Source organism: Typopeltis vanoorti, chromosome 18 (genome assembly GCF_054136105.1).
Source record: "Typopeltis vanoorti isolate ZY-2024b chromosome 18, IOZ_Tvanoo_1.0, whole genome shotgun sequence".
NCBI lineage: Eukaryota > Metazoa > Arthropoda > Arachnida > Uropygi > Thelyphonidae > Typopeltis > Typopeltis vanoorti.
In genome coordinates, this window is record NC_143566.1 from 40,479,196 (window position 1) to 40,503,972 (window position 24,777).

Here is a 24,777-nt window from a genome sequence, read left to right on the forward strand (position 1 = left end):
TATCCACTATAACCTCCAGATCTCTTATTTCCTCTACCTCCAACAATATATTCTCACCAAGTATAAATTCTGCATCCCATCTTTGTTTTCCAAATTTTAAAGCCTTACATTTTGCAACATTGAATTCACATCCCCATTTCCATGCCCAGTCACTCAATCTATTCAAGTCTTCCTGTAAGGCCACAACATCTTCACTACTCTTTATGGTTCGTCCCAACTTTGCATCATCTGCAAACAACTGAATATCTCCATCCAAATCTTCGCCAATATCATTAATATACAAGTTAAACAGTAATGGTCCTAAAACAGACCCGTGAGGCACTCCACTACTGACTTTCCTTTTCCTGGATATCTCACCCCCATACACAACTTGCTGATACCTATCAGATAGCCAGTCTCCAATCCAATGCACTAATCTAATATTCAACCCCATCTGCTCTAGTTTGACTGTGAACTTATCATGAGGTACTCTATCAAAAGCCTTTGCGAAATCAAAGTATATTACTGTGTATCCTTCTCCTCTGTCCACAGAAGCAGTCACTTTATTGTAATAAGTAAGTACATTACTAAAACATGACCTCCCTTTAGCAAATCCATGCTGTCCATCAAAGATAATACCATTGTTATCAACCCAACTCTGGATCCTAGTTCTCACAAGCTTCTTCAACACCTGACACACAGAATGCAACAACCAACATATTGCTTGTGATATATATTAATTTGCATTTAGGTGATGTAGGGGGAACCTGTGTAAAAAGTTCAAATTGTTTCAGGAATTTTCCCTATGGTTATATTAAGATTTATTGAAATTAGGGTACATTGTATTTTGTTGCTGCAACAGAAATTATTGAATAAAACATCTTTATCTCCAGAATGATGTCATTTTGAAAGTTTGTGGTTGCCTTACTGATTAATTTCTTAAAGGAATTTTATTTTCAATAATGGTTTTTGTAATGTTTGGTCATATAAATAAAATTTTTTCATAACATATATTTTTTTTTAACTTCATTCCAAAAATAAATTTATTTCTGTACTTCTAATAATTTTGTCTTCCATAATTTTCCCCTTGTAACTAACAAGTATGTTTTTACATATAGGCACACAAGTGACTATTATATAGTGACTAATATATAAAATAAGTTCTGCATACCAAGTTACAAAATCTATAACACAAATAGTATAGATTAAAAAAAGTTAAGAAGAAATAAGCAAAGTTTGTTTTTTTTTCCAGAAGTCAACAGATTTCATAAGTCTGTCAAAATGTCATTGTTATGGACGATTTAAACCATACAAGACTTACAATATCTTTTTTTTTTTTTTTTTTTTTTCTGGGGAGTAGATTTGAATCCATTCATTGTACTGTGAATTGGCTTTACTCCTTTCAGTTATTCATATTCCATTTAGATTTTAGCAGTTTTAAGTGGAATACTTAGCCTCCATAGCTCAGTCAGATGATGATGACCTTTGGTTGAAAAGACCTGAGTTCAAATCTCATCTGGGATGTGAACCTTAATAAGGGCTTTTCAGTGAAAGTTAACCCATTTAATATAGAGGTAACTAGACTATATGAAATTCTCTGACAAGATTTTTTTTTTCAGCCAGTAATAATACATAATGTGTCTGTGAGGGTGCTAGTGGTGGTGGGCGGCTATAGATGGCATTGGTGTAGTTGCAGTCAGTTGGTGGATTGTGAGTGGTGGAGACAGAGTTGTAGAGTAGGTGCCCTCCCTCAATGAGTCTTTGGACTCCCTAGGGGTGACAAATAATAATAATAATACATTGGTTTAATTAAGGTGGTCCTGATATGCCCTCATGATTTTAACTGTTGTATCATATGCTAATTAAATGTTCTTGCTTTAATTTAAACTACTTCTGTCTGAGCACAAGACATTGATGATATATCTCTAACATAAAAATATAAATTATTCTCATTAGGTAACAAATGAGGATAGAAGTTTCCAGGAGATCATGAAGTTTTATCGGTTACAGCCACAAGCAGCTAGTCATGTAAGTATTTAAACAGCACAGAGTTTATTAAAGTATGACTCGTACCTTTCAGATCATAAGCCTGCAAGAAGTTACATATAAACACAGTATATTCTCAATTTAACATACTGACTGGGGAAAGGGGATGTCCTTAAAATCAGTTCACTAAATCAGAAAAATTCATAGAATATGATCTATGTAAAAGGTCTGTTGAATAAATTTAGTTGGAAACACAGCATGATCCTGGCTGAGTTCAAAACAACAAATTTCACTATATATAACATACTGTATATATTGTATTTATTATTTATTGCATAATAGCTACTTCATTAGGCAATAACCATAACATACATCACTTAAGTTTTTAACTGATCTTTAGCTATACAAATGTTTCAACCATTTATTGCTTCATGCCATATTCTTTACATGTGGTTCGAATTTCTGTTTTTTTTTTTTTTTTTTTTTTTTCATTTTCTATTTATCATGGATTAATTTAAGGGGGTAAAAAAAATTGTGACATTGAATAATAAACATGGCATTTATGTATACAAATCCATTAACTTCATGTTATGATTGCAGCATTATGCCCACTGGCAGCTAGCTTCCAATTTACAAGTTTTCTCAGTATTTCTTGAATTTGTATGGTTCTTTTAACTCAAATTTACCGCTTAAATTGATTAATGATATATAGATATCAGAGCCTATTTATTTACATATTAGACAAATCTTGGTTGCTAGTAAACAACACCCAACAGAAAACTTGCATTAATAAAGTCTGAAATCCAGAGTCAATTAAATAGAGGATATACTGTATCTTCTTCTACGCGTTATTCCCGCTTCCTATGCAGGGTCCGCGTGTTACTTTTAGATGCAACTTCTTGTTAGTACTACTCCCAACCGACCCGTCGCCTGGTCTGCCGCTGGGGGGGGGGGATATATTTTTGACTGTAGAGGCGTATGTTCACGGGGCCAATTTGCCTGTTTGCAGGATGAAAAACGGCAGATAAACTGGCGGGAAAAACCCTACTGACCGTGCCCAAGACCGGCTAACTTGGCTATGCCTGAGGAAGATCCTCAAATTCCTCACGTTTACAATAGGAATCGAACCTGGGACACTCCTTCCCCAGGCATATGGTTGCGAAGTGCAAAGCCACTAGGCTAACCGCGCGGTAGAGGATATACTGTATATATATATATAAAATCATGAAATGTTCTTGTTACTAAACTAGAAAATAGGTTCGCTGGACTTTTTGTTAATTATTAGCTTACACCTGGTTTCATCTATATGACATGGCTCTTCGTGGGTTGAAAGGAACATGAAATATAAGAGTTTATAAAATATGTCATAAAATATTACTCACAAACATTAAGAGTATGACAACAGCAAATATGGTATTGTAAAATATTTTGTTGTTATTTATTTATGATATGTTAATTAATTTGTTAATTGTTTTTTCTTCAATATCTGTGTCGTGCCTTTTGTATGTATTTTTTTTCTTTTGTCTTTAACCTTCCTATGTTACTGTACCTCTACTCTGTTAAATCTTTCGCTAAGTACTCTTTACCTTGTTCTAATTTTAGCCGATTTATTTAATCCCCACTTAGGCAATTCACGGTTACAATTAACTATCTTCCACACTATGTAATTCAGGGAAATTTATATTATTTTTTCGACTATGCCACCCCGAATTAATTTTATAGCATGAGAAGTTTAGTTAACACTTATAGAAAATATCAGTTTCTAAAATAATTCCTTAATTAGTCAGTCGTGGCAATTTCTCTGATTTAAGCACACAGGTTTGGTTGTTTTTATGAGACTGCATTGGTCAACGGTCAGGCAATAATTTAAGCAAACAAAACATGTTTATTCTATCTTAGGCATCTTTACAATATGATACACAGTTAACAATTTCTCTCTGATACCTATCTTGAGATCAAATTGTAACCTTACAAATTAGACCTGCTATTCACAATACTTGATTAACTTGCTGTACAAAATCTAGGCAATTACTGGCTGTTACAAACTATATCTTTGGCTAACATTCTTCTCCATATATATACTAGCTAATTCTCAGCCTCAATTATTTCTTATAGCAACTTATTCAACTATTTTAACAAAGCTACATTCAGCAGACATACAATTCTTAATCATTACCTCAGCGTTAATACAATAGAATTTACTCATAAATTCGTAGAAACATATACAGTCCTATCAGCTTTGAAGATTTGTGGTGGTCCTGTTGACTGCTGTCCTATATACTATCCTTTGCTGAACGGCTTTTGTTCGGTTGTCTTGGTGTAGTCCTCTTCCAGGAATTGTGGCATAGCTCACCGTCGTTCTGGATCCACTGTATCTGGGGCTTTCTTCTGCTCTTCCCATCATTATTCTCTCGTCCCTGACATGAGGTTCCTTGGAGTCTTTAGCCTTAAGTTCTTCCAGTTGTTTTATAACTGAATCAAGCTGTTCAATCATATGCTGATATAGTCTTTCCACCTCCTGTTTAATAAATGAACGCAACTTCCCCATGTTAGTGGTGGAGTCTACCTTGGGATGGTTAGTTTTTCGTCCTCTATTTTGTTAATGTTAAATGCATTATCTTGTCCTCATTTTTATCCTTTTGATTTATCTGGGTCCTTCTTGTGCTTAGCTTCGCATTTAGAATCATTCTCTTTCTGTATAGCATGCGAGGTCGCCTATCCTATCCCCTCTCTTTATTGCAAGGTAGCCTCTTCTAGATTCCTAATCTTTTTCTTGTATGCAGTCTCCCTAAGCTCTTCTCTTACTCCTAACCTGAATTGTTGGAATACAGCCCAGTCAAGATGGAGTTTTTCTTCCTTGGATACGCTCAGACTATTTGCCAGGTTTAATAACCAATTGTAAAAGTCTGAGACAGTCTCCTTCCTTTCCTGAGCTCCTTTTTGTAGTTTCCATAAGTGGACTTGCGTTTCGTACTTTGGAAAACTGGGAAATCATGGTGTCCTTGAACTTGGTGTATTCTAATGTGTCTCGAAGAATAGGAGATGAATGCAAAAAGTTCTTGGCCCTTCCAACCAGTTTATACCACAGCAGAATGAGAAGTTGAAAGTCTGACCAGTTTCCTAAATTCCCTAACTCTTCAACGAAATTGAAAAATGATAAAACGTCATCATTGTCGTCCCCAGAGAATTGAGGGATGATGAGGTGAGAGTTAACTGTTCTGAAAAACTCTGTCACCCATTGTAGCAGTACTTATAGAGTCAGAGTTTACACTTCTAATGCCTTGATCTTTATCCAAAACAGTCTCAATTCACAATTGCACAATTTAATTAGTTTGGATTACATCCTGTCAACTGCACTATTGTAAAATAATGTTATTTATTTTATATGTTGTTATTATGTTATTTTTCCTCAATATTATTTTATTTCAATATATCTATCTATGTCGCTCCTTTTGTATTATTTTTACTCTTCTTCTTTTGTCATTATCCTTTCCTATGTCTACCTTACTTCTACTTTGTTAAATCTTTCTGCTAAGTACTCTTTACCTTGTCTAATTTTAGCTGATTTATTTAATCCCCGTTTGTAATCCTTTATACTTTCCATGAGGGTTAGGGCTGTTAGTGAAAGGCCTCTGAAATAGGTAATTCACGGTTACAGTCAACTATCTTCCACACTATGTAATTCAGAGAAAATTTATATCGGTTTTCGACTGCACCACCGTGAATTAATTTTATAGCATGAGAAATTTAGTTATAACACTTATAGAAAATACCAGTTTCTAAAATAATTCCTTAATTAGTCAGTCGTGGCAATTTCTCTGATTTAAGCACACAGGTTTGGTTTATGAGACAGTGCATTGGTCAAAGGTCAGGCAATAATATTAAGCAAACAAAACATGTTTATTCTACCTTAGGCAACTTTACAATATGATACACAATTAAACAATTTCTCTCTGATACTTATCTTGAGATCAAATTGTAACCTTACAAATTAGACCTGCTATTCACAATACTTGATTAACTTGCTGTACAAAATCCAGGTAATTACTGACTGTTATAAAGTATATCTTTGGCTAACATTCTTCTCCATATATATACTAGCTAATTCTCAGCCTCAATTATTTCTTATAGCAACTTATACAACTATTTTAACAAAGCTACGTTCAGCAGACATACAATTCTTAATCATTATCTCGGCGTTAATACAATAGAATTTACTCACAAATTCATAGAAACACATAGTCCTATCAGCTTTGAAGATTTGTGGTGGTCCTGTTGACTGCTGTTCTATATACTATCCTTCACGGAACGGCTTTTGTTCGGTTGTCTTGGTGTATTCCTCTTCCAGGAATTGTGGCATAGCTCACCGTCGGTTCTGGATCTACTGTAGACAGCATGTATCTCGTCACACATGGCATGTTTCGTTACTGAAAATACATCTCTGTAGAATGATCTGCCTCTCCTGGTTTTCCCCGTGCCTAGGGGTCACGATCCAAATGAAATATGGAGGTCCGGACGGGCCAACAAACTGCAGCAAGACGAAAAGCTCTCACCTTTTCTTACAGGTTCTCAAGACCTCTTTTATATGATTCCGAGGTTCCTTGTTTTAATGTCGGAGACACCCGAATCTTCTGTAAATAACTGACGTCACTATTGTCTTGACCTTCAGTTTTGGCAGCAACATTTCCATATCTGAATGACCTTCAATACCTTTGTTCACTATCAAGTCACCAACATAATCTTGTCTAATCTCCTTTTTTGCTTGGGGCAGAAATACTTTTACATTCTGTTACCCTTACAACTTCACATCAGAACTTAACCCTTTAACTTCTGACTTTATATTCTACTGACATTGTCTCATGTGCTGAATTAGTTTTCCAAAAAATTTATAAATAAAATCGGTTAACATTCTTACTGAAGTAAGAAGTCCGGACAGCATCATACATTCCTGATATACACTTATTCATTCACAAAAATGGCAATAATAGTGTTTTATAAAATTTGTATAATCAAGGGGTGTCCACTTGATTATGCAAATTACACACATTAATTTATGTAGAATCACCAGGATCTTCATCTGAACACAATTCGCTTAACTTGGGCAACCCATTTGTTGTTAACAATATATCAATTTGATCATCAGTAAGATAACACGGATATTTACTGGTAGACACCATATTGTGATATCCCGGAAATCTCCGCATTCGCGTGGTTTATGCATCGTGCTGCATATTATTATTATTTGTGACACCTCCAAGGAGTGCGAAGACTCATCGTGGAAGGACACCTACTGTACAACTCCCAGTCTCCACCTGAACCTCTACTACCAATCATCCACATTAACGCCATCTACCGCCCTCCACCACAAGTAGTATTTTTTTGTCTGTAAATTGCGTGTGTTCTGAAGGGCCGATTTGTCTGTGTGTGGGTTGAAAAACCCAAGTTTCCGGGAGAAAAAAACTCTGCTACTTCTGTATGAGATCAGTTAACTCACCTTCAGTTGAAAAAGTCCATATATAAAGATTCCTCCCTTCACAACGAGAATCGAACTTAGGCCTTTTCCAATTGAAGGGCGCAATGTACCGTCGTCCTTTCAATTGTGCGACGGAGGCGCTTAATATGATTAGTTGCACCAGTTCAAATTTTTCTCTTTAGATGTCATACAAGGACAGAAACCCAAGTCAAATAAACTTCAATTGGTTGATAATAGATGAAGGAACCTACCCACAAAGTTTGAATATCTTATGAAGATTCTTTCCATACTAAAAATTGTCTGAATATGGGAGGCACGCCAACTGTTCAAATCGAGTTAACTTGATCGTAGCAAGGTCGCCATTTTTTTCCATGCTCGAGTTAATTCGACCGTAGCAGTTATTAATATTAAATCAACTTATTGTATAATTCTAACCTTTACATTTGTAGATAGGCTTATACATTGGTGACACATGACTATTAAATTATTTAAGGAATTTACAATGTATACTGGAATATTAATTAAAGGAACTTTAATAAATACCTCCTATATTTCGGCAATGTCACATTGCCATCTTCATGGGAACGTACAACTATGACACGTGCACGCAGTCACTACAAAAACAAATGAAGCAGAAGAGAGAAATTACTGTTGTTCCTAGAGTCCTAAAGGTGCACTCTAGTGGAGTATATTGGGCTGTCTTGGCTGTTGGGCTGAAGTTCTCAAGATGCAAGCTTCCCAAATTTAGGGCAGAGTCTTGCACCCAAATTTATTGAGGTTTGGAAAGTTTTTTTAGAGCTGATGCTGATTCCATGAACATTCTTTCATGTTTAAATTTGCTGCAGTGTATTAACGTGGCTTTCTTCCAATGTATTCTGTGGCGGGTATCTAGAGCATGGTCTGCAAGCCCAGAGTGGCTGCACTGATGAAACTGGATGTAGTTTTTGTCTGAAATCCTGCCTGTTTGGCCAAAGCAGGACAGACCTACCTGGATATAGCCCATGTAGGTCTAGGGAAAGTGGTTGGTCTTTAATATTCCAGTATACGTTATAAATTCCTTAAATAATTTAACAGTCATGTGTTACCAACGTATAAGCCTATATACAAGAATTATGATCATCCACGGAGTTCTATCACACTCAAGGCCCTCCAATACGGCAAACTAAAGCTGAAGATATCGAGACAACTAAATCGTTTGACCTTCTTAAAACGCTACCAGGATAATGAGGTAATCCCAAATTATGTAAAATTAGAGCACTGTTTCACTTCACAGAAGGCTCTCCGCATTTATAACCACGCAAGCTTCGCCCTACTACGAGAACAAATTACCGCTACGCTTATTCTCCTAGCTGACGTAAACAAAGCTATTCGGGCGCTAAAGTAGGAGCTTTCTGACATGCTGAACCACGACCTTTTGGACGATTCTCTATGACATCTCGTGTGCTTCAGTAGCAAAAGAATTTGAAAAGATACGAAGTCAGCATCTAAAAATTTGAAAACTTGAAAAAGGACTCTACCTCCGAACCTCAACAACCACTCAACACTGTAATCAAACTTTCTTCCGTTACTTTGAAGCCAGAGTCACTCAACGCACTGGCACGTGCCCACAATTTCGCCATATCTCCTAAGAAAATACCGGCCGAAGAAATAATGATTCAGATAGATGTTAGTATCCGCAATCTTCCAAACCATATCGCCAACAATATCAGACTGGATGTGGCCAGCATTCTCACCAAAAACCAATCTATCCAAAGGAGAATATAAAGCTCTACAAGAAATGAAGAAAAACAAAGAAATAGTAATCACCAAAGCAGATAAGGGAAATGCCACTGTGGTTCTCAACCAAACCAACTACACAGGTAAGCTTAATGCTTTATTGTTAGATCGGGCTACCTACCTCCATGTTGAGTATAATCCCATCAGAACACTCCAAATTCTCCTTAAGATGGTCACTTCTTGGCCTGTGGAAGTTACCAACAAACTAAAACCTTTTGACTCTTGACCCCATTTTACAAAGTTATTTTTAATGGCATACTACACTACTTCCATGTACTCTGTGTATACCATGGTTTCCCAAACTGTGTTCTGCAAGAAGTTCCTGGAATTTGTCAATTTAGTTTTCTAAGTATTTTTTATGAATAAATATTTTATAGTGGAAATATTCTGAGGAGAATAATATTCGAGAATATGTCGAAAAGCTCGGGCCCAGAACGCCTAATAACATTTGTGTATTGTTAATTTTCACACATCGAAACCTTACAACATTTGGGAAAGAGAATACTGCTGTTTATGATCGGTCATAAAAATTGCCTGCAAGTGGATTATAACAATCGGATGCGTATAATATTTTTCGTACAAGCGAAGTTTTAAAACAGCAATGCAGAGGCTGACCCTGATGAATTGAAAAGCAGTAAAATTTGCAGAAGAGGCAATAGGGCCATACTATCGGTTGTATGAAAAAAAAGAAACGAAATGCCCGCCAAACTATGTTAGCTCAATTCTTTGTTAAGAAGTAGAATAATAAAATTTATATTCTGAATATGTTTTATAGTCTCTCAGCTTCATGATTTTGCTTTAACTAGACCCTGAGACATACCTTAATTCTTTTCTAGTAGCAAGACTTATACGTTGGTTAGACATAACTGGTAATTAGTTTACGGAATTAACAACGCATATAAAGTATATTAATTAAAGGTAACTTTAATGAATAACTTCTATATTTCAGCAACGTCACATTGCCATCTTCAGGAACATAAAGATATGGTATGTGCACTCAGGAACTAACACAAAGCAAATGAGGAAGAAAGCAAGAAACTATTATTGTTCCTAAAGTCCTAATGGTGCCCTCTTGCGGGCTAATTTGGTAGTCTTGGCAGTTGGGCTGAAGTTCTCATAATGAAAGTCTCCCAAATTTGTTGAGGTTGGGAACGTTTTTTAGAGTTGCTGAAGATTCTTTGAATAATCTTTCGTATTTAAACTTGCTGCAATGAATTATTTTTGGTTTCTTCCAACGAATTTTATGGTGGGTATCTAAGGCATGGTCTGCCAGCCCAGAGCGGCTGTACTGGTGAAACCGGATGTAGTCTTGGTGTTCTGAAATCCTGATATTTGTTGTTCTGCCTGTTTGGCCAAAGTAGGACAATTTGCAGCTGCAAGGGACCTGGTATACACCAGGTAGGTCTAGGGGAAGTGGTTGGTCTTTGGTAGAGCGGATAAGGGATGCCAACTTTTTATATGGTCTGTAACAGGAAGTAAGGTCATATTTTTTGAGGATATTGGTTATTTTCTCAGAGGTGCTCTGGATGTAGGGGATGGTGATAGACTTAGTGTAATCTTTATTGTGGAGGGGGGGAGGGGGGTTGTGGTTTACAGGTTTTAGTATTTTTTTGGGGTTATAGCCTTCTTGCCGATGAAAACAAAACCTTACGGGCGCTAGAGGAAGAGCTTTTGAATACACTCGGCCTTGATCTATACTTCATGACATCTCATGCGCATCGGCAAGAAAGGAATTCGAAAAAATACGTAGTCAGCACGTGAAAAAATACGAAAACCTGACAAAGACTTCTACTTCCATACCCCAGCCACCACTCAACACTGTAGTCAACCTCTCGTCGGCAGTTTTAAAGCCTGAAGCACTCACCGCACTTTCACGTGGTCACAATTTCGCCCTAGCTCCTAAAAGGATACCTGCTGAAGAAATCATGATCCAAATAGAGCGTTGAATTCGCAACCTGCCTAACCATATCGCCAACAATGTAAGACTGGATGTAGTCGGTGTTCTCTAATTTCATCTCTAATTTTGATATCAGGTTTAATACCACATTCCTTCATAATGTGATCCATATAGATAATGAATAACAGAGGGGATAATGTACATCCTTGTCTCACACCAGATTTAACATTAAACCACCTTCCTGTACTTCCTTCAATTCTAACTACTGACTTACAACTCAAATAAAGACTAAGTATTGCTTGATATAATGCCCCATTGACACCATATAACTGCAGCGTATTGAATAGCTTCTCTCTTGGCACCTTGTCATATGCCTTTTACAAATCGACAAAACTCAAATACAGATCTTTGTTATATTCCCATGCTTTCTCGACTATTTGTCGTAAAGTGAAGATCTGATCCTGACAGCCTCTATTTGGCCTGAATCCAGCTTGTTCTTCACCAAGCTTTTCTTCCACAATTCTTCTCAACCGTTTCTCAAGTATACTTGCATAGATCTTGCCAGGAACTCAGTAGGGAAATACCTCTGTAATTCTCACATTCAGTTTTATTTCCCTTTTTATATATGGGTACTATGAGGGCTCTACTCAATCATCGGGAATTCGTCCCTCTGTCCAGGCTTTCTGAACTATGCAGTGCAGCCACTGTAAGACTCTTATTCCACCATATTTCAGAATTTCTGGTCGAATATCGTCTACTAATGCTGCCTTTCCACATTTCAAGCCTTTGATGGCTTTTTCTACTTCAAGTATGGATATGTATTCCTGACTGCATGCCTGGTCAGTGTTTTTTATCACTGTGCTGTCATCACTGCTTGTTTCATTTAGCAGTTTTTCAAAGTAATTACTCCATACTTCAAGGATATCTTTTTTCTCCTGTTTTCATGTCACCTTTATCATCTCTAATTCCTTTTACAGCACTCTTTCCTCCATTCCTAAGCTTCTTCAACAACCTCCAGAATATTTTGCCACCTTCTTGATATTTATTTTCTATATTCTTGCCAAAGTCCTCCCGTGACTTTTGTTTAGCTAGTTTTACACACTGTTTAGCTTTCTTACATTTGTCTCTATTCTACAAGAGTAAAAGCTGACTTATTTGCCAGGAACTTTTGATATGCTTTCTTCTTTTCCTTCACTGTCTCTTTAACTTCCTGTGTCCACCAGGGAGTTCTGATTTTTTTATCCTTGCACACAACCTCACCACATGCCTCTCTGGCAGAATCAATCAATGTTTTCTTCAGAGTTTGCCATTGAATCTCCAAGGTTTGATTCCTGTTCTCAAACTCTTTCATTTTTTCTTCAATAATCTTTCTGTATTATAGTCTACAGTTCACATCTGAGATCTGCTCAACTTTTATTCGCTTTAAAACTTTCTTACATGTTATTCTTTTCAATATGAAATTCAATTTTATCCTGCTCAAGACAAAATAGTGATCACTTCCAATTTAAAATCCTCTGTACACTCTGGTGTCCTGCACCAGGGAGAAAACATCACTATCAACAATAACATAATCAATGAGACTATTCTTATTCCTAGCCTCTTCTCTCCATGTGAATTTGTGCACATTAAGCACTTTAATGTGCACAAATTTAACCCTTAAGCACCCTTTAGAATTATCATGTGTTAAATAATTTTCCAATATCAAACATTTTTTAAGCAGTTCTGCTGAAGTAATTTTTTGAAATTCATATATATTTAAAAGAAAACCAAACTTTTCGTTAATTGTCGACATGTGCTTGAATTTTTCATCAACAGATGTAATTGCGGTATCAATAATTGAAAAAAAAAAGGCGTGCTTAAGGGTCAAAGCTGTATAACTGAGAGGTGACCTCTACATGGCCTTTAAAGGAATGCGGAGAACCGACCAGAGCTTCTGACCTAATGTCCAATCCTCACCTTCTCGTGGTGCACCCTGTTGGTTATCTACTTTGATACTGAATGAACGAGGATGGGCTGGCAATTTGGGATTTTGCCGACCAAATTGTATTCTTATTGGTTAAACCAAAATAAAAAATGATGGTACAACATGACAAAATTTCATGCCGGCTGGGGCGTCGCCCGGTTAAACAAGGCACCCCGTTGTTTTCGCCAGGGAACCAGGGCGAACAACGAAAAGTCAGCTACTGGAACAAATCTGAAAACAAACCCCAACTCAACATCACCAGAGTTAAAGATCGGTACTATCAACGTAAGAAGCCTGAATGCCAAAGAAAGAAATGGAGCTAGCTGAGGAATTAGATAAGTACCAGATCGACATAATAGGGATGACTGAAACAAAAAAGACCAAAAGTGGTGAGATCTTTCTGAGCAATAAATACAAAATGTTATATTCAGGCAATGACAATCAAGGAAAAGAAGGAGTAGCCATAGTATTCAACACAAAATATGAGGCTAATCTTCTTGAATGGCAGTCAGTCTCAAGTAGAGTAATGTTGGCAAATATGAGAATGGGGAACTGGACAATGAAACTTATTTGTGCCTATGGTCCCACAGAAGGTTCTACTAAGGTAGAAGTGGAGGAATTTTTTGAGGCTTTAGAAAAAGCAACTGACACAATGAAAAATGAAAAGTTGGTACTTGTTGGGGATCTAAATAACAGAGTAGGAAATGATTGTCAGACATACAAAAATATTTTGGGAAAATTTGGAGAAAAGAGCAAAGCTAATAATAATGGCAAATATCTGTTGGATTTCTGCTCAGGACATGACTGGTTATTACTAACACCATGTTCCAACATAAAAATGTGCACAAATTCACATGGAGAGAAGAGGCTAGGAATAAGAATAGTCTCATTGACTATGTTATTGTTGATAGTGATGTTTTCTCCCTGGTGCTGGACACCAGAGTGTACAGAGGATTTGAAATTGGAAATGATCACTATTTAGTCTTGAGCAGGATAAAATTGAATTTCATATTGAAAAGAATAACATCTAAGAAAGTTTTAAAGCGAATAAAAGTTGAGCAGCTCTCAGATGTGAACTGTAGACTAAAATACAGAAAGATTATTGAAAATCAAATAAAAGAGTTTGAGAACAGGAATCAAACCTTGGAGATTCAGTGGCAAACTCTGAAGAACACATTGATTAATTCTGCCAGAGAGGCATGTGGTGAGGTTGTGTGCAAGGATAAAAAAATCAGAACTCCCTGGTGGACACAGGAAGTTAAAGAGGCAGTGAAGGAATAGAAGAAAGCATATCAAAAGTTCCTCTCAAATAAGTCAGCTTTTACTCTTTCAGAATACAGAGACAAATGTAAGAAAGCTAAAGAGTGTGTAAAACTAGCTAAACAAAAGTCATGGGAGGACTTTGGCAAGAATATAGAAAATAAATATCAAGAAGGTGGGAAAATATTCTGGAGGTTGTTGAAGAAGCTTAGGAATGGAGGAAAGAGTGCTGTAAAAGGAGTTAGAGATGAAAAAGGTGACATGAAAACTGGAATAAAAGATATCCTTGAAGTATGGAGTAATTACTTTGAAAAACTGCTAAATGAAACAAGCAGTGATGACAGCACACTGATAAAAAACACTGACCAGGCATGCAGTCAGGAATACATATCCATACTTGAAGTAGAAAAAGCCATCAAAGGCTTGAAATGTGGAAAGGCAGCAGGAGTAGATGATATTCGACCAGAAATGCTGAAGTATGGTTGTATAAAAGTCTTACAGTTGCTGCACTGCATAGTTCAGAAAGCCTGGACAGAGGGACGAATTCCCGATGATTGGAGTAGAGCCCTCATAGTACCCATATATAAAAAGGGAAATAAAACTGAATGTGATAATTACAGAGGTATTTCCCTACTGAGTGTTCCTGGCAAGATCTATGCAAGTATACTTGAGAAACGGTTGAGAAGAATTGTGGAAGAAAAACTTGGTGAAGAACAAGCTGGATTCAGGGCAAATATAGGCTGTCAGGATCAGATCTTCACCTTACGACAAATAGTCGAGAAAGCATGGGAATATAACAAAGATCTGTATTTGAGTTTTGTCGATTTGGAAAAGGCATATGACAAGGTGCCAAGAGAGAAGCTATTCAATACGCTGCAGTTATATGGTGTAAATGGGGCATTATATCAAGCAATACTTAGCCTTTATTTGAGTTGTAAGTCAGCAGTTAGAATTGAAGGAAGTACAGGAAGATGGTTTAATGTTAAATCTGGTGTGAGACAAGGATGTACATTATTCCCTCTGTTATTCATTATCTATATGGATCGCATTATGAAGGAAAGTGGTATTAAACCTGATATCAACATTGGAGATGTTAATGTCAGCTCTTTGCTTTATGTGGATGATGTTATACTTCTAAATAAATCCGCTACAAGTCTGCAAGATTCTCTGACTAAATTGAATAGCTGTTGTAATAGATATTGGATGAAGGTCAGCAATAAAAAGACAAAGACAATGAAAATAGGCAGAATCATTGAAAATGTCAACTGTGTTGTGAATAGAGAACCTGTGGAACAAGTAAAACATTTCAGCTACTTAGGCACGATTTTTACTGAAGATGGTAAATTAAATATAGAAATAGACACCAGAATCAGCAAAGCTGGTATGGTGGGAAGTCAATTGAATAAATTCATATGGAATAAAAGAGAAATTAGTCGGAACGCTAAATTAGCTGTATACAAGACAGTGTTGAAACCAGTTTAACTTACAGATCTGAGAGCTGGGTCAGAAGTAAAACACTTGACCAAAGACTAGAGACTGCAGATATGAGAGTCCTGAGAAAGATTAGAGGTGTGAACAGATGGCATCAATTGCAATATCATATTAGAAATGAGGATATTAGGAAAGAACTTGACATTGTCAGCATCCAGGAATGCATTAGCAGAGCTAATCTCAGGTGGTATGGTCACTTAAATAGAATGGGAGAGGAAAGATTAGCAAAACAAGTGTTCTCTGCCAGGTTGGCAGGAAAACGACCCAGAGAAAGACCAAGATATAAGTGGATTGATACGGTACAAAGTGCCTTAGACAATAGAAATATAAGATCTGATAATGTTGGAGTCTTGACAAGTAACAGACTGATTTGGAGGAAAATTGTAGATAGGAAGTTAGTAATGATGTAATTTTTTCATGTAATACTGTCATATCCTGTACACCCCTTGAGGGTACATGGCAGGAATTTGATGATGATGGTGATGATAATTGAAAAATAAAAATCTACCTTAAATTTTTGTTTAAAATCTGTTATGAATTCATCCTCTGCTTCATACACAAATTGTTTCTTTTTTTTTTTTCTAAGTCTAGCTGTTTCTTGTTCAAAATTAGGTGTTACACCTTAAACCTCAGTGATTTTTTCCACATCTGTGAACTTTTTTTCAAATTCATCCTCATTTTGGATTTTCATTAAGAAATTATTTGTATCATTAATACAATTTATGGCACTATTTATATCAAGGCTTGTTTATTTCAAAAAGTATATTATACTACATTACTAAGGATGCGATAAATTTGAACTTCCTTAAAGTTTTAAGAAGACTGCTTGCATCTAATTTCATGGTATTTCCACTTAATCCACATAAACTATCATCTTGAGATATTTCTTCCAGTGCTTCACAAACATCGGACAAATTATATCTTAGGGGCTTTAATGAGTCAATTCGACTCTCCTATCGTGTATCACAGACTGGTTTGAGTGTAAAATTACTTATGTGTCTTTTGAGGTATTCCCATTGACGAGCCGAATCGGAAAAAAATATATATAGACGATGTATGTCGAAAAATGCTGTGGCGTCTAAAGTATTTGCAGTGCAATTCACTACTAAATTTAATGAATGTGAACTACAGGTTACATACATTGCTCTTGGGTTAATATTTGAAATTCGTCACTGCACACCTTTTACATCACCTTTCATATTACTGGCGTTATCGTATCCTTGACCTTGTAAATCTTGTAGTGGTAATGAAAATTTGTCTAGAGTTCCTAGTATTTCATTTGATAAAAATTCTCCAGTGGTATTTTTTATTTCTATAAATCCCGGAAAGTGTTCTTTTATAGAAACCGTGCTATTACTAGTGTCTACGAATCAAAGTACTATGCTCATTTATTCTGTGTGATGAATGTCGGAAATACAGTCAATAATTATGGAAAAATATTTTGCAGCAACAACAGATTCTAAAATTTTCTTTTTTATCGCATTGGCGAAGATGTTTATCATTTCATTTTGAATATCTTTTCGAAGATAATGCACATATGTATCTTTATCTTTTATTCTTCAAAAATGTTCATTCATTATTGCAGTGGTCTGCAATTGGAGGGCTGCATGCAGCCCAAATGTGCATTTTTTATGGCCAATAAAAGTTTGACCATGCTTACATGGCATGTGGCCCATAAAATTTTATCATCAAGAAAAGACGTTATGGACATTCAAGAAGATGTTATCTACTACTTAACTGTTGGATGGTTAAGTATAGGTGCTGTGCTAAAAATATTTTTTAATTTCTGTGAAAAAATAGATATTTTCATGACGAAACATGAAAATACTGTCCCACAACTATCGAATAAAAAATGTATTATGTCTCTTGCATTTATGGTAGACATAACAATTACCTTAATGAACTTAATTTGACCCTGCAGGACCAAGGTAAATTACTAGCAGAACTGTTTTCTGACATAAGATCTTTTTAAAGGCAAACTATGTTGTTGAAGAAACATGATGGAAGAAAATGTACATCAATATATTTGTTGCAAATCTGCATCTACAGTTGGATGGCAAACAAAAGGAAACTTTTGTTGGTATTGTTGAAGATTTACAAACATGATTTTCAACAAGATTTGTGGATTTTCATAAGAATAGCATCGAATTGCGATTATTTTTGCACCCTTTTAATGTCAACATTGATGATGTACGAAACTGACTATAGACGAAAGTTTTGGAATTACAACTCAATGAAACATTAAAGAATACATTTTCGTTAGAAAATATCCAAAAATTTTATCAATGCTTACAAAAAAAATGTTGAGGTTTAATCATTTTCTCAAAGAAGATGATGGTCACAATGTGAAGCACATACATTTGTGAATAAGCATTTTCTGCCATGAGTTTTATAAAAAAAAAAAAAAAAAAGAAGAAGAAGAAAAAAAAAAAGAAATTTCTTCTCGACTGACTGGTGAACATTTGCATGCTTCGATTCGAATATTCACCTTAGGTTATCAAGTGGATCTAGATAATTTGGCTGAGGGAAAACAATCACAAAAGTCACATTAAGCAGGGAGACACATATTATGATGCATAAACTATATTACTTTATTTTTGTGATAATTTTTCATTGAGTTTCATTGTTTCCTATCTCGTACTTGAAATTGTGTGTTTTAAGATTGATATAATAAAAATTGATAACTTAAGTATTTTTTTCACTCACTATTTTCTATTAATTAAATGCTTGCGGCCCAATTATTAAAATAAAATTTGAATGTGGCCTGCAAGTCTGAAAAGTCCGATCCCTACATTATTGGATCAAACTTGACTAGAAATTCGACAAATTTCAAAAAATTTCCATTTCCATGCGAAAACAAAGTCTCATTTGTTCCTCGAAATGATAAATTTTGAATAGCTAACATCTGAACTAAAGTAAAGAGTCGTTCTAATACTCGCACCCAATGTTTCTCCTCTTTTCTAATAACTAGCAAGTTCTCTTCATCGATGTTTTTCTTTTCTTTTATTCGAATTTCTAATTCTTTCCACTTATGGTAATTTTCAATGTGTTTTTGACTTTTTTCATGCGCAGCTAAAATAGAAGCATTTTTCCAGTCCCTCAATCTAGAATCAGCAAGATTAATCTGCCATTGATCAAATAATAAACAACAGAAGCAAAATGCAGAATCCATGAATTTTGAATACAGTAACCACAAACGCTGCATTGTCTCGTCGTTAAATAGTCTTCGAGTATAATGAGTCATTGAAAATCTATTATTGTTATCATTCGGAAAATCAAAATTATGAATCTGTTGAGGTCTATGTTCAACTAAATAGTTGACGTAATTGATTGATATTGGAAAGTTTTACAGGACACCAAGTTTTGGATCATAATTTAAATTTGTAAAATCAAATCCTTTTATGATTGGATCTGTAGAACAACTAGCTTCAGAATCAGCAATACTCACATGATCTGTAGAATTCTCCTCCAATTCATTAATCGAAACTATAGACGAATTATCCAACGAATAATCTTGAAGAATTTCTTCTTGTATGTGATTACGATCTTCTTGGCAAAGATATTTTAAAAATGCACCTTCTTGTTTTTTCAAACTTTCTTCCTTTTCCGCTTTATGTTTGCGATATTGAAAACCAGATTTCTTTTTATCCATTTTCAAAATCCAGTAACTGAAATATTTATAAATAAAAATAAACTTAATTATATTATAAAAACTATGCACTTTAAACTATTCAGTAATTCACAAATAAATTTTTATATATTTACTTAATGAAGTAATTATCAATTATATATACCTTTTAAGTTATAACTATATAACTTATCTATCATACATTTATAATATAATAATTCAACAATATCGTTTTCTATAAACATAAGTGAGAAATTTCTCAAATGCATCTGACTTAAAGAATTGTGTAAATATTTTTAACGCGTTTAAGTACAGAAAATGAGCGTTCACCGCTAGCATTACAAACAGGCAGTGTCCAGGGCTGCATTTATACTTTTGGAGACCTGAGGTGCAACATCATTATGAGGCCTCAAAAATAAGCACTTTTTAGTTTATTGAAAATAAAAGTCAACATTTCCATGATAACTAATTTTAATGACACAATACAACATTGGTATACGTATATTTAAATTTTAAAAAAAAATCAATAACTAAAAGGTTTTTTTTTTTCTGGCTTTGGTTTTAGCAAATATATCCATAATGTCATCATAATTAATCATATCTGATTCAAGGCATAATAACGACAGGTCACTTGTTTTATTTTGGTGCATGTTGCTTCTTAAATAATTGTATAAGGATAAAAGTTTTTTTTTAAAACAAAAAGAATTTAAATGCGATCAAATTAAGTTTGCTAATCAAGGTAAAAATAGGAACTTCATCAACTGTAAAGTTGAGATATTCTCACTAAAAATAAAAATTTTGAATTTACGGTAATAAAAATTGTAGCAAAAATAATTATATTTATGGAATTGCAACATGAATCTAAATATAAATATAAAACGTTTCAGTTTGCAGTAACATGCACAGTATGCCTCCCTGGTTGACAGATCTGCTTTCCAACCACCCAACTTTAGGTGAAAGGTAAATTTTGTCGCCTAGTGCGAGACCACCTTACTTACTGGAGGCCTGGAATTCACATAAAAAGCATATAATATATATACAGTCATACCCCGACATACGCGAATCCGGAGTTACGCGGTTTCTTATATGTACATATTCCCGTCCCGCTTCATGCCTCACCGCTAGTCATATCTTTCGTATCTCACCACTAGCTGGCCGCATTCGCCAGTGTCGCACATGCTGTGAACAATACTGACGTGTTTCGTGTGGTCTCCATTCATACTCGATTTTTATAGTCTACAAACCTTGCAATTGTTTAATGTTATGTTCTTGATAAAAATTTTATCACATAAAAAATAATAATGTCGTCCAGAGGAAGCAAGTCCGATTCTTCTACAGCTAGCAAGAAAAGAAAAACATTGACTTTGGAAACAGAACTCAACATTATTAAGGATTTTGAAGGCGGGATGAAAATTTGTGCGCTAGCAAAGAAGTTCGATCTACAGGAATCCGCAGTAAGAACAATCATAAAAGAAAGGTTGACAGATTTTGGTGGACATAGATTCTAACAAGGAACGAATTGTAGCCACAAGGCAAGGAATAAAAAAAATCATTAGCTTGCTATGAAGAAATTTTGCATGACAAGAAAAAGACATTATGCTGTCAGACGAATCTATTAGATTTTATGAAACCATCGACATCGAAATAACTTTCTTTTTTTTTATGTACGAAAAACTACAATTATGATTATATTTCTTAAAAAAATAGGTGTTTTTGTAAACCTTTGGTCCCAATTAACTAATATTTTGTATGTTTGTATATATAAATTACATGCAAAATTATACCCCGAGTTACGTGAATTCGACTTGCGCTTTTTTGTTGGTCCCACCTACCACGTAACTTCGGGGCATGACTGTATATAGGATTAATTCAGTTCCAACTTTATTGCACAATTATTGAAATTTATCCAACTCCAGATTTGATTTTTTTAAGTTGCAGCAATAAGCATAATAATTCCAGCTTTAGTTAAAACATAGAGGCAATCAATAGTAACGATAACTTGCTGTGCTCGCTAACAACCTTTAGGTCTCTAGGAACAACAGTAGTTTTCTCTCTTCTGCTTCATTTGCTTTTTATAGTGCCTGCATGCATGTGTCATAGTTGTATGTTCCCACGAAGATGGCAATGTGACATTGCCGAAATATAGGCGGCATTTATTAAAGTTTCTTTTAATTAATATTCCAGCATACGTTGTAAATTCCTTAAATAATTTAATAGTCTAACCTTTACAATATTGCATAATTTATGAACAATTCTTTTTCATTCTTTAGACAGTTACCTTTACAAGTTCACAATCAGTATTTCACTGTTAATATACACTAATGTACAATTTTATTCCTTTTACATGATTTGTGACTTCTGTAAAATTGATGTCGGAAATTTTAATAAAAATTTCACTGCATCGAATTTTACAATGTTAGCTCTGAAGCACAATGTTTGAGAACAACTGGGGCAGATACCATAGGACCAGAAGAATTTTTAGTATTCAAGTTATTTTGTAATTTTCTGATGTATTTTTTCGAAGAACTATAGGGGGGAGTGCTTGTATTCTGGTATGACATGAGCTGATTTCCCTTGGTCATTTATGCGGGAGTTTGAGGAAAAGGGTAATGCCAGGAGGTCAGGTTAGCAAGGGACCTTTGTTCCATTTGGACAAAGGCAAGTTTTCTGCTGTTGGCCTTTATGAAATCTGATTTGTATATATTGCATGCTTTGGTGTAGGCAGAGTATGAAGCTGAGTTCTTGATGCAAGAGGCATACAGTAAGCTGAATTTTTTTCATTGACTGCTTTGACACATTTTCGGATGAACCAGGGTTTGGAAAGCAAGTGTAGATTATGATTTGAATGGGAGATGAAGGCCTTCATACCAGTGAGAATAATTTCTATGACTTGTTCACTGCACATGTTGGGGTCAGGTGAGTGGAAGCAATAGTCAGACCAAGAAAGGGGTAGAAATCCCAGAGGTCATCTCCAGTTGGCTCCTTTGTAGTGTCAGAGGATGCAAGGTCAGGAGTGGTTGGAGGACATTCTGTGGGAAGAGGAGACTTGTACAAGATTGATCTGTGTTGTTGAGAAGAGAGGTGACTGCTATGGTGTACCTGGAAGGACATTTGGTCAAAAAGAGATCTAGTGTGTTTCGGGAGGTAAGAGGGTTATCAGGAATTTGAGTGGGTAGATATACGATTTGTGTTTGGTGATTACTTAAAACAGATATTTCTACTTCTTGTCTTGCTTGATCAATGATGTTGGAGTAGGGGAGCCAGTTGGAATTATGAACATTGAGGTCATTCATGACCTCACTATTTGGATAGCATGATTGCAGGTGGTCGAGTTTCATGGAAAATAATGTGAAGAGATCTGAGTGGTTATCAGTGTTTGCAGACTGGTAAATTTCCAACAAATGAATGTTACCAAATGGGATAAGAAAATCTTGAGCCAGAGAAGGTCAAAATCAGGACATTCTGAATTAGTCATTCTCTGGCAGGCTATGTCAGATTTCACAAAGGCACAGGTGCCATCCTTGTGTTGAAAAGAATCATGATGCATGTGTAGTTTGGGCACTGGAGGTGGATGGTAGTAGCTGTAGCTGCAGTCTGAGTTTCTGTCAGGAATAAGATGTCTCTCTGGATCACTGTAAGTGATGGTACAACATGATGAAAGATTAGTCCAGTTGGAACAAAGATCGTATTTTCATCAGATAACCAGGGTGAACAGTAAAGAGTTAGCAGTGGTAGAAAATATTCAATAATGTGTTATTTGGGTTATTTAGAATTACAGCCAAAGCAACTTGGCATCAAATTCCTGAAATGTGCCCTCAGGGGGGATGTACAGGATGTTATGATAGTACTCCGTGAAAAAAAATTAATCATTCCTAACTTCCTATCAACAATTTTCCTCCAAATTAATCTGTTATCTGTCAAGACTCCACTATTAACAAATCTTATATTTTGGTCTTGGGGTGCTTAAGAATCAGAGCTATATAACTGAGAGGAGATGTCCACATAGCCTTTAAAGGAGTGTGGAGAACCGACCAGGGATTTTGACCTAATGTCCAATCCTCACCTTCTCGTGGTGCATCCTGTTAGGTGTCTACCTGGATACTGAATGGACGAGGATGGGCTGTCAATTTGGAGATTTAGCTGACCAAATTATATTCTTATTGGCTTAAACCAAAATTTCAAATGATGGTACAACACGAGAGAATTTCATGCCTGCTGGGGCGTCACCCATTTAAAGCCCCTGTTAAAGGAACCAGCGCAAACAGCAAAAAGTCAGCTGCTGGAACAAATCCTAAAACCCAGCCAACTCAACGTTCAAGATCGGTACTATCAACATAAGAAGGCAAAATCTGGTGAGATCTTTCTGAGCAATAAATACAAAATGTTATATTCAGGCAATGACAATCAAGGAAAAGAAGTGGCCATAGTATTCAACAATAACTACGAGGCTAATCTTCTTGAATGGCATGCAGTCTCAAGTACAATGATGTGGGCAAATATCAGAATGGGGAACTGGACAATGAGACTTATTTGTGCCTATGGTCCAACAGAAGGTTCTACTAAGGTAGAAGTGGAGGAATTTTTTGAGGCTTTAAAGAAAGCAACTGACACAATGAAAAAGGAAAAGTTAGTCCTTGTTGGGGATCTAAATAGCAGAAAAAGATTTTGAGAAAATTTGGAGAAAAGACCAAAGCTAATAATAATGGCAAATACCTGTTGGATTTCTGCTCAGGACATGAACTGGTTATTACTAACACAATGTTCCAACAGAAAAATGTGCACAAATTCACATGGAGAGAAGAGGCAAGGAATAAGAAAAGTCTCATTGAATATGTTATTGTTAATAGTGATGTTTTCTCCCTGGTGCAGGACACCAGATTGTACAGAGGATTTGAAATTGGAAGTGATCACCATTTAGTCTTGAGCAGGATAAAATTGAATTTGATATTGAAAAGAAGAGCATGTAAGAGTTTTAAAGCGAATAAAAGTTGAGCAGCTCTTAGATGTGAACCATAGACTAAAATACACAAAGATCATTCAAGAAAAAATGAAACAGTTTGAGAACAGGAACCAAACCTTGGAGATTCATTGGCAAGAACTGAAGAAAACACTCATTGATTCAGCCAGGGAGGCATGTGGTGAGGTTGTCTGCAAGGATAGAAAAATCAGAACTCCATGGTGGACACAGAAAGTTAGAGGCAGTTAAAGAAAAGAAGAAAGCATATGAAAAGTTCCTGGCAAATAAGTCAGCTTGTGCTCTTAGAGAATACAGAGAAAGCTAAACACTGTATAAAACTGGCTAAATAAAAGTCATTGGAGGACTT

At 35.6% G+C, this 24,777-nt stretch overlaps 1 protein-coding gene across 3 annotated transcripts in view; it reads left to right on the forward strand.

The window, feature by feature from the left end:
• The window catches only part of LOC150096609 (retinoblastoma-like protein 1), a 488,590-nt gene that overhangs the window by 381,946 nt on the left and 81,867 nt on the right, over nucleotides 1-24,777 (forward strand). For all 3 annotated transcript variants that reach the window (XM_090408756.1, XM_090408757.1, XM_090408758.1), the window contains one exon: nucleotides 1,936-2,007. In XM_090408756.1, the coding sequence (XP_090264882.1) occupies nucleotides 1,936-2,007 (72 nt within the window). The remainder of the gene's footprint in view (nucleotides 1-1,935; nucleotides 2,008-24,777) is intronic.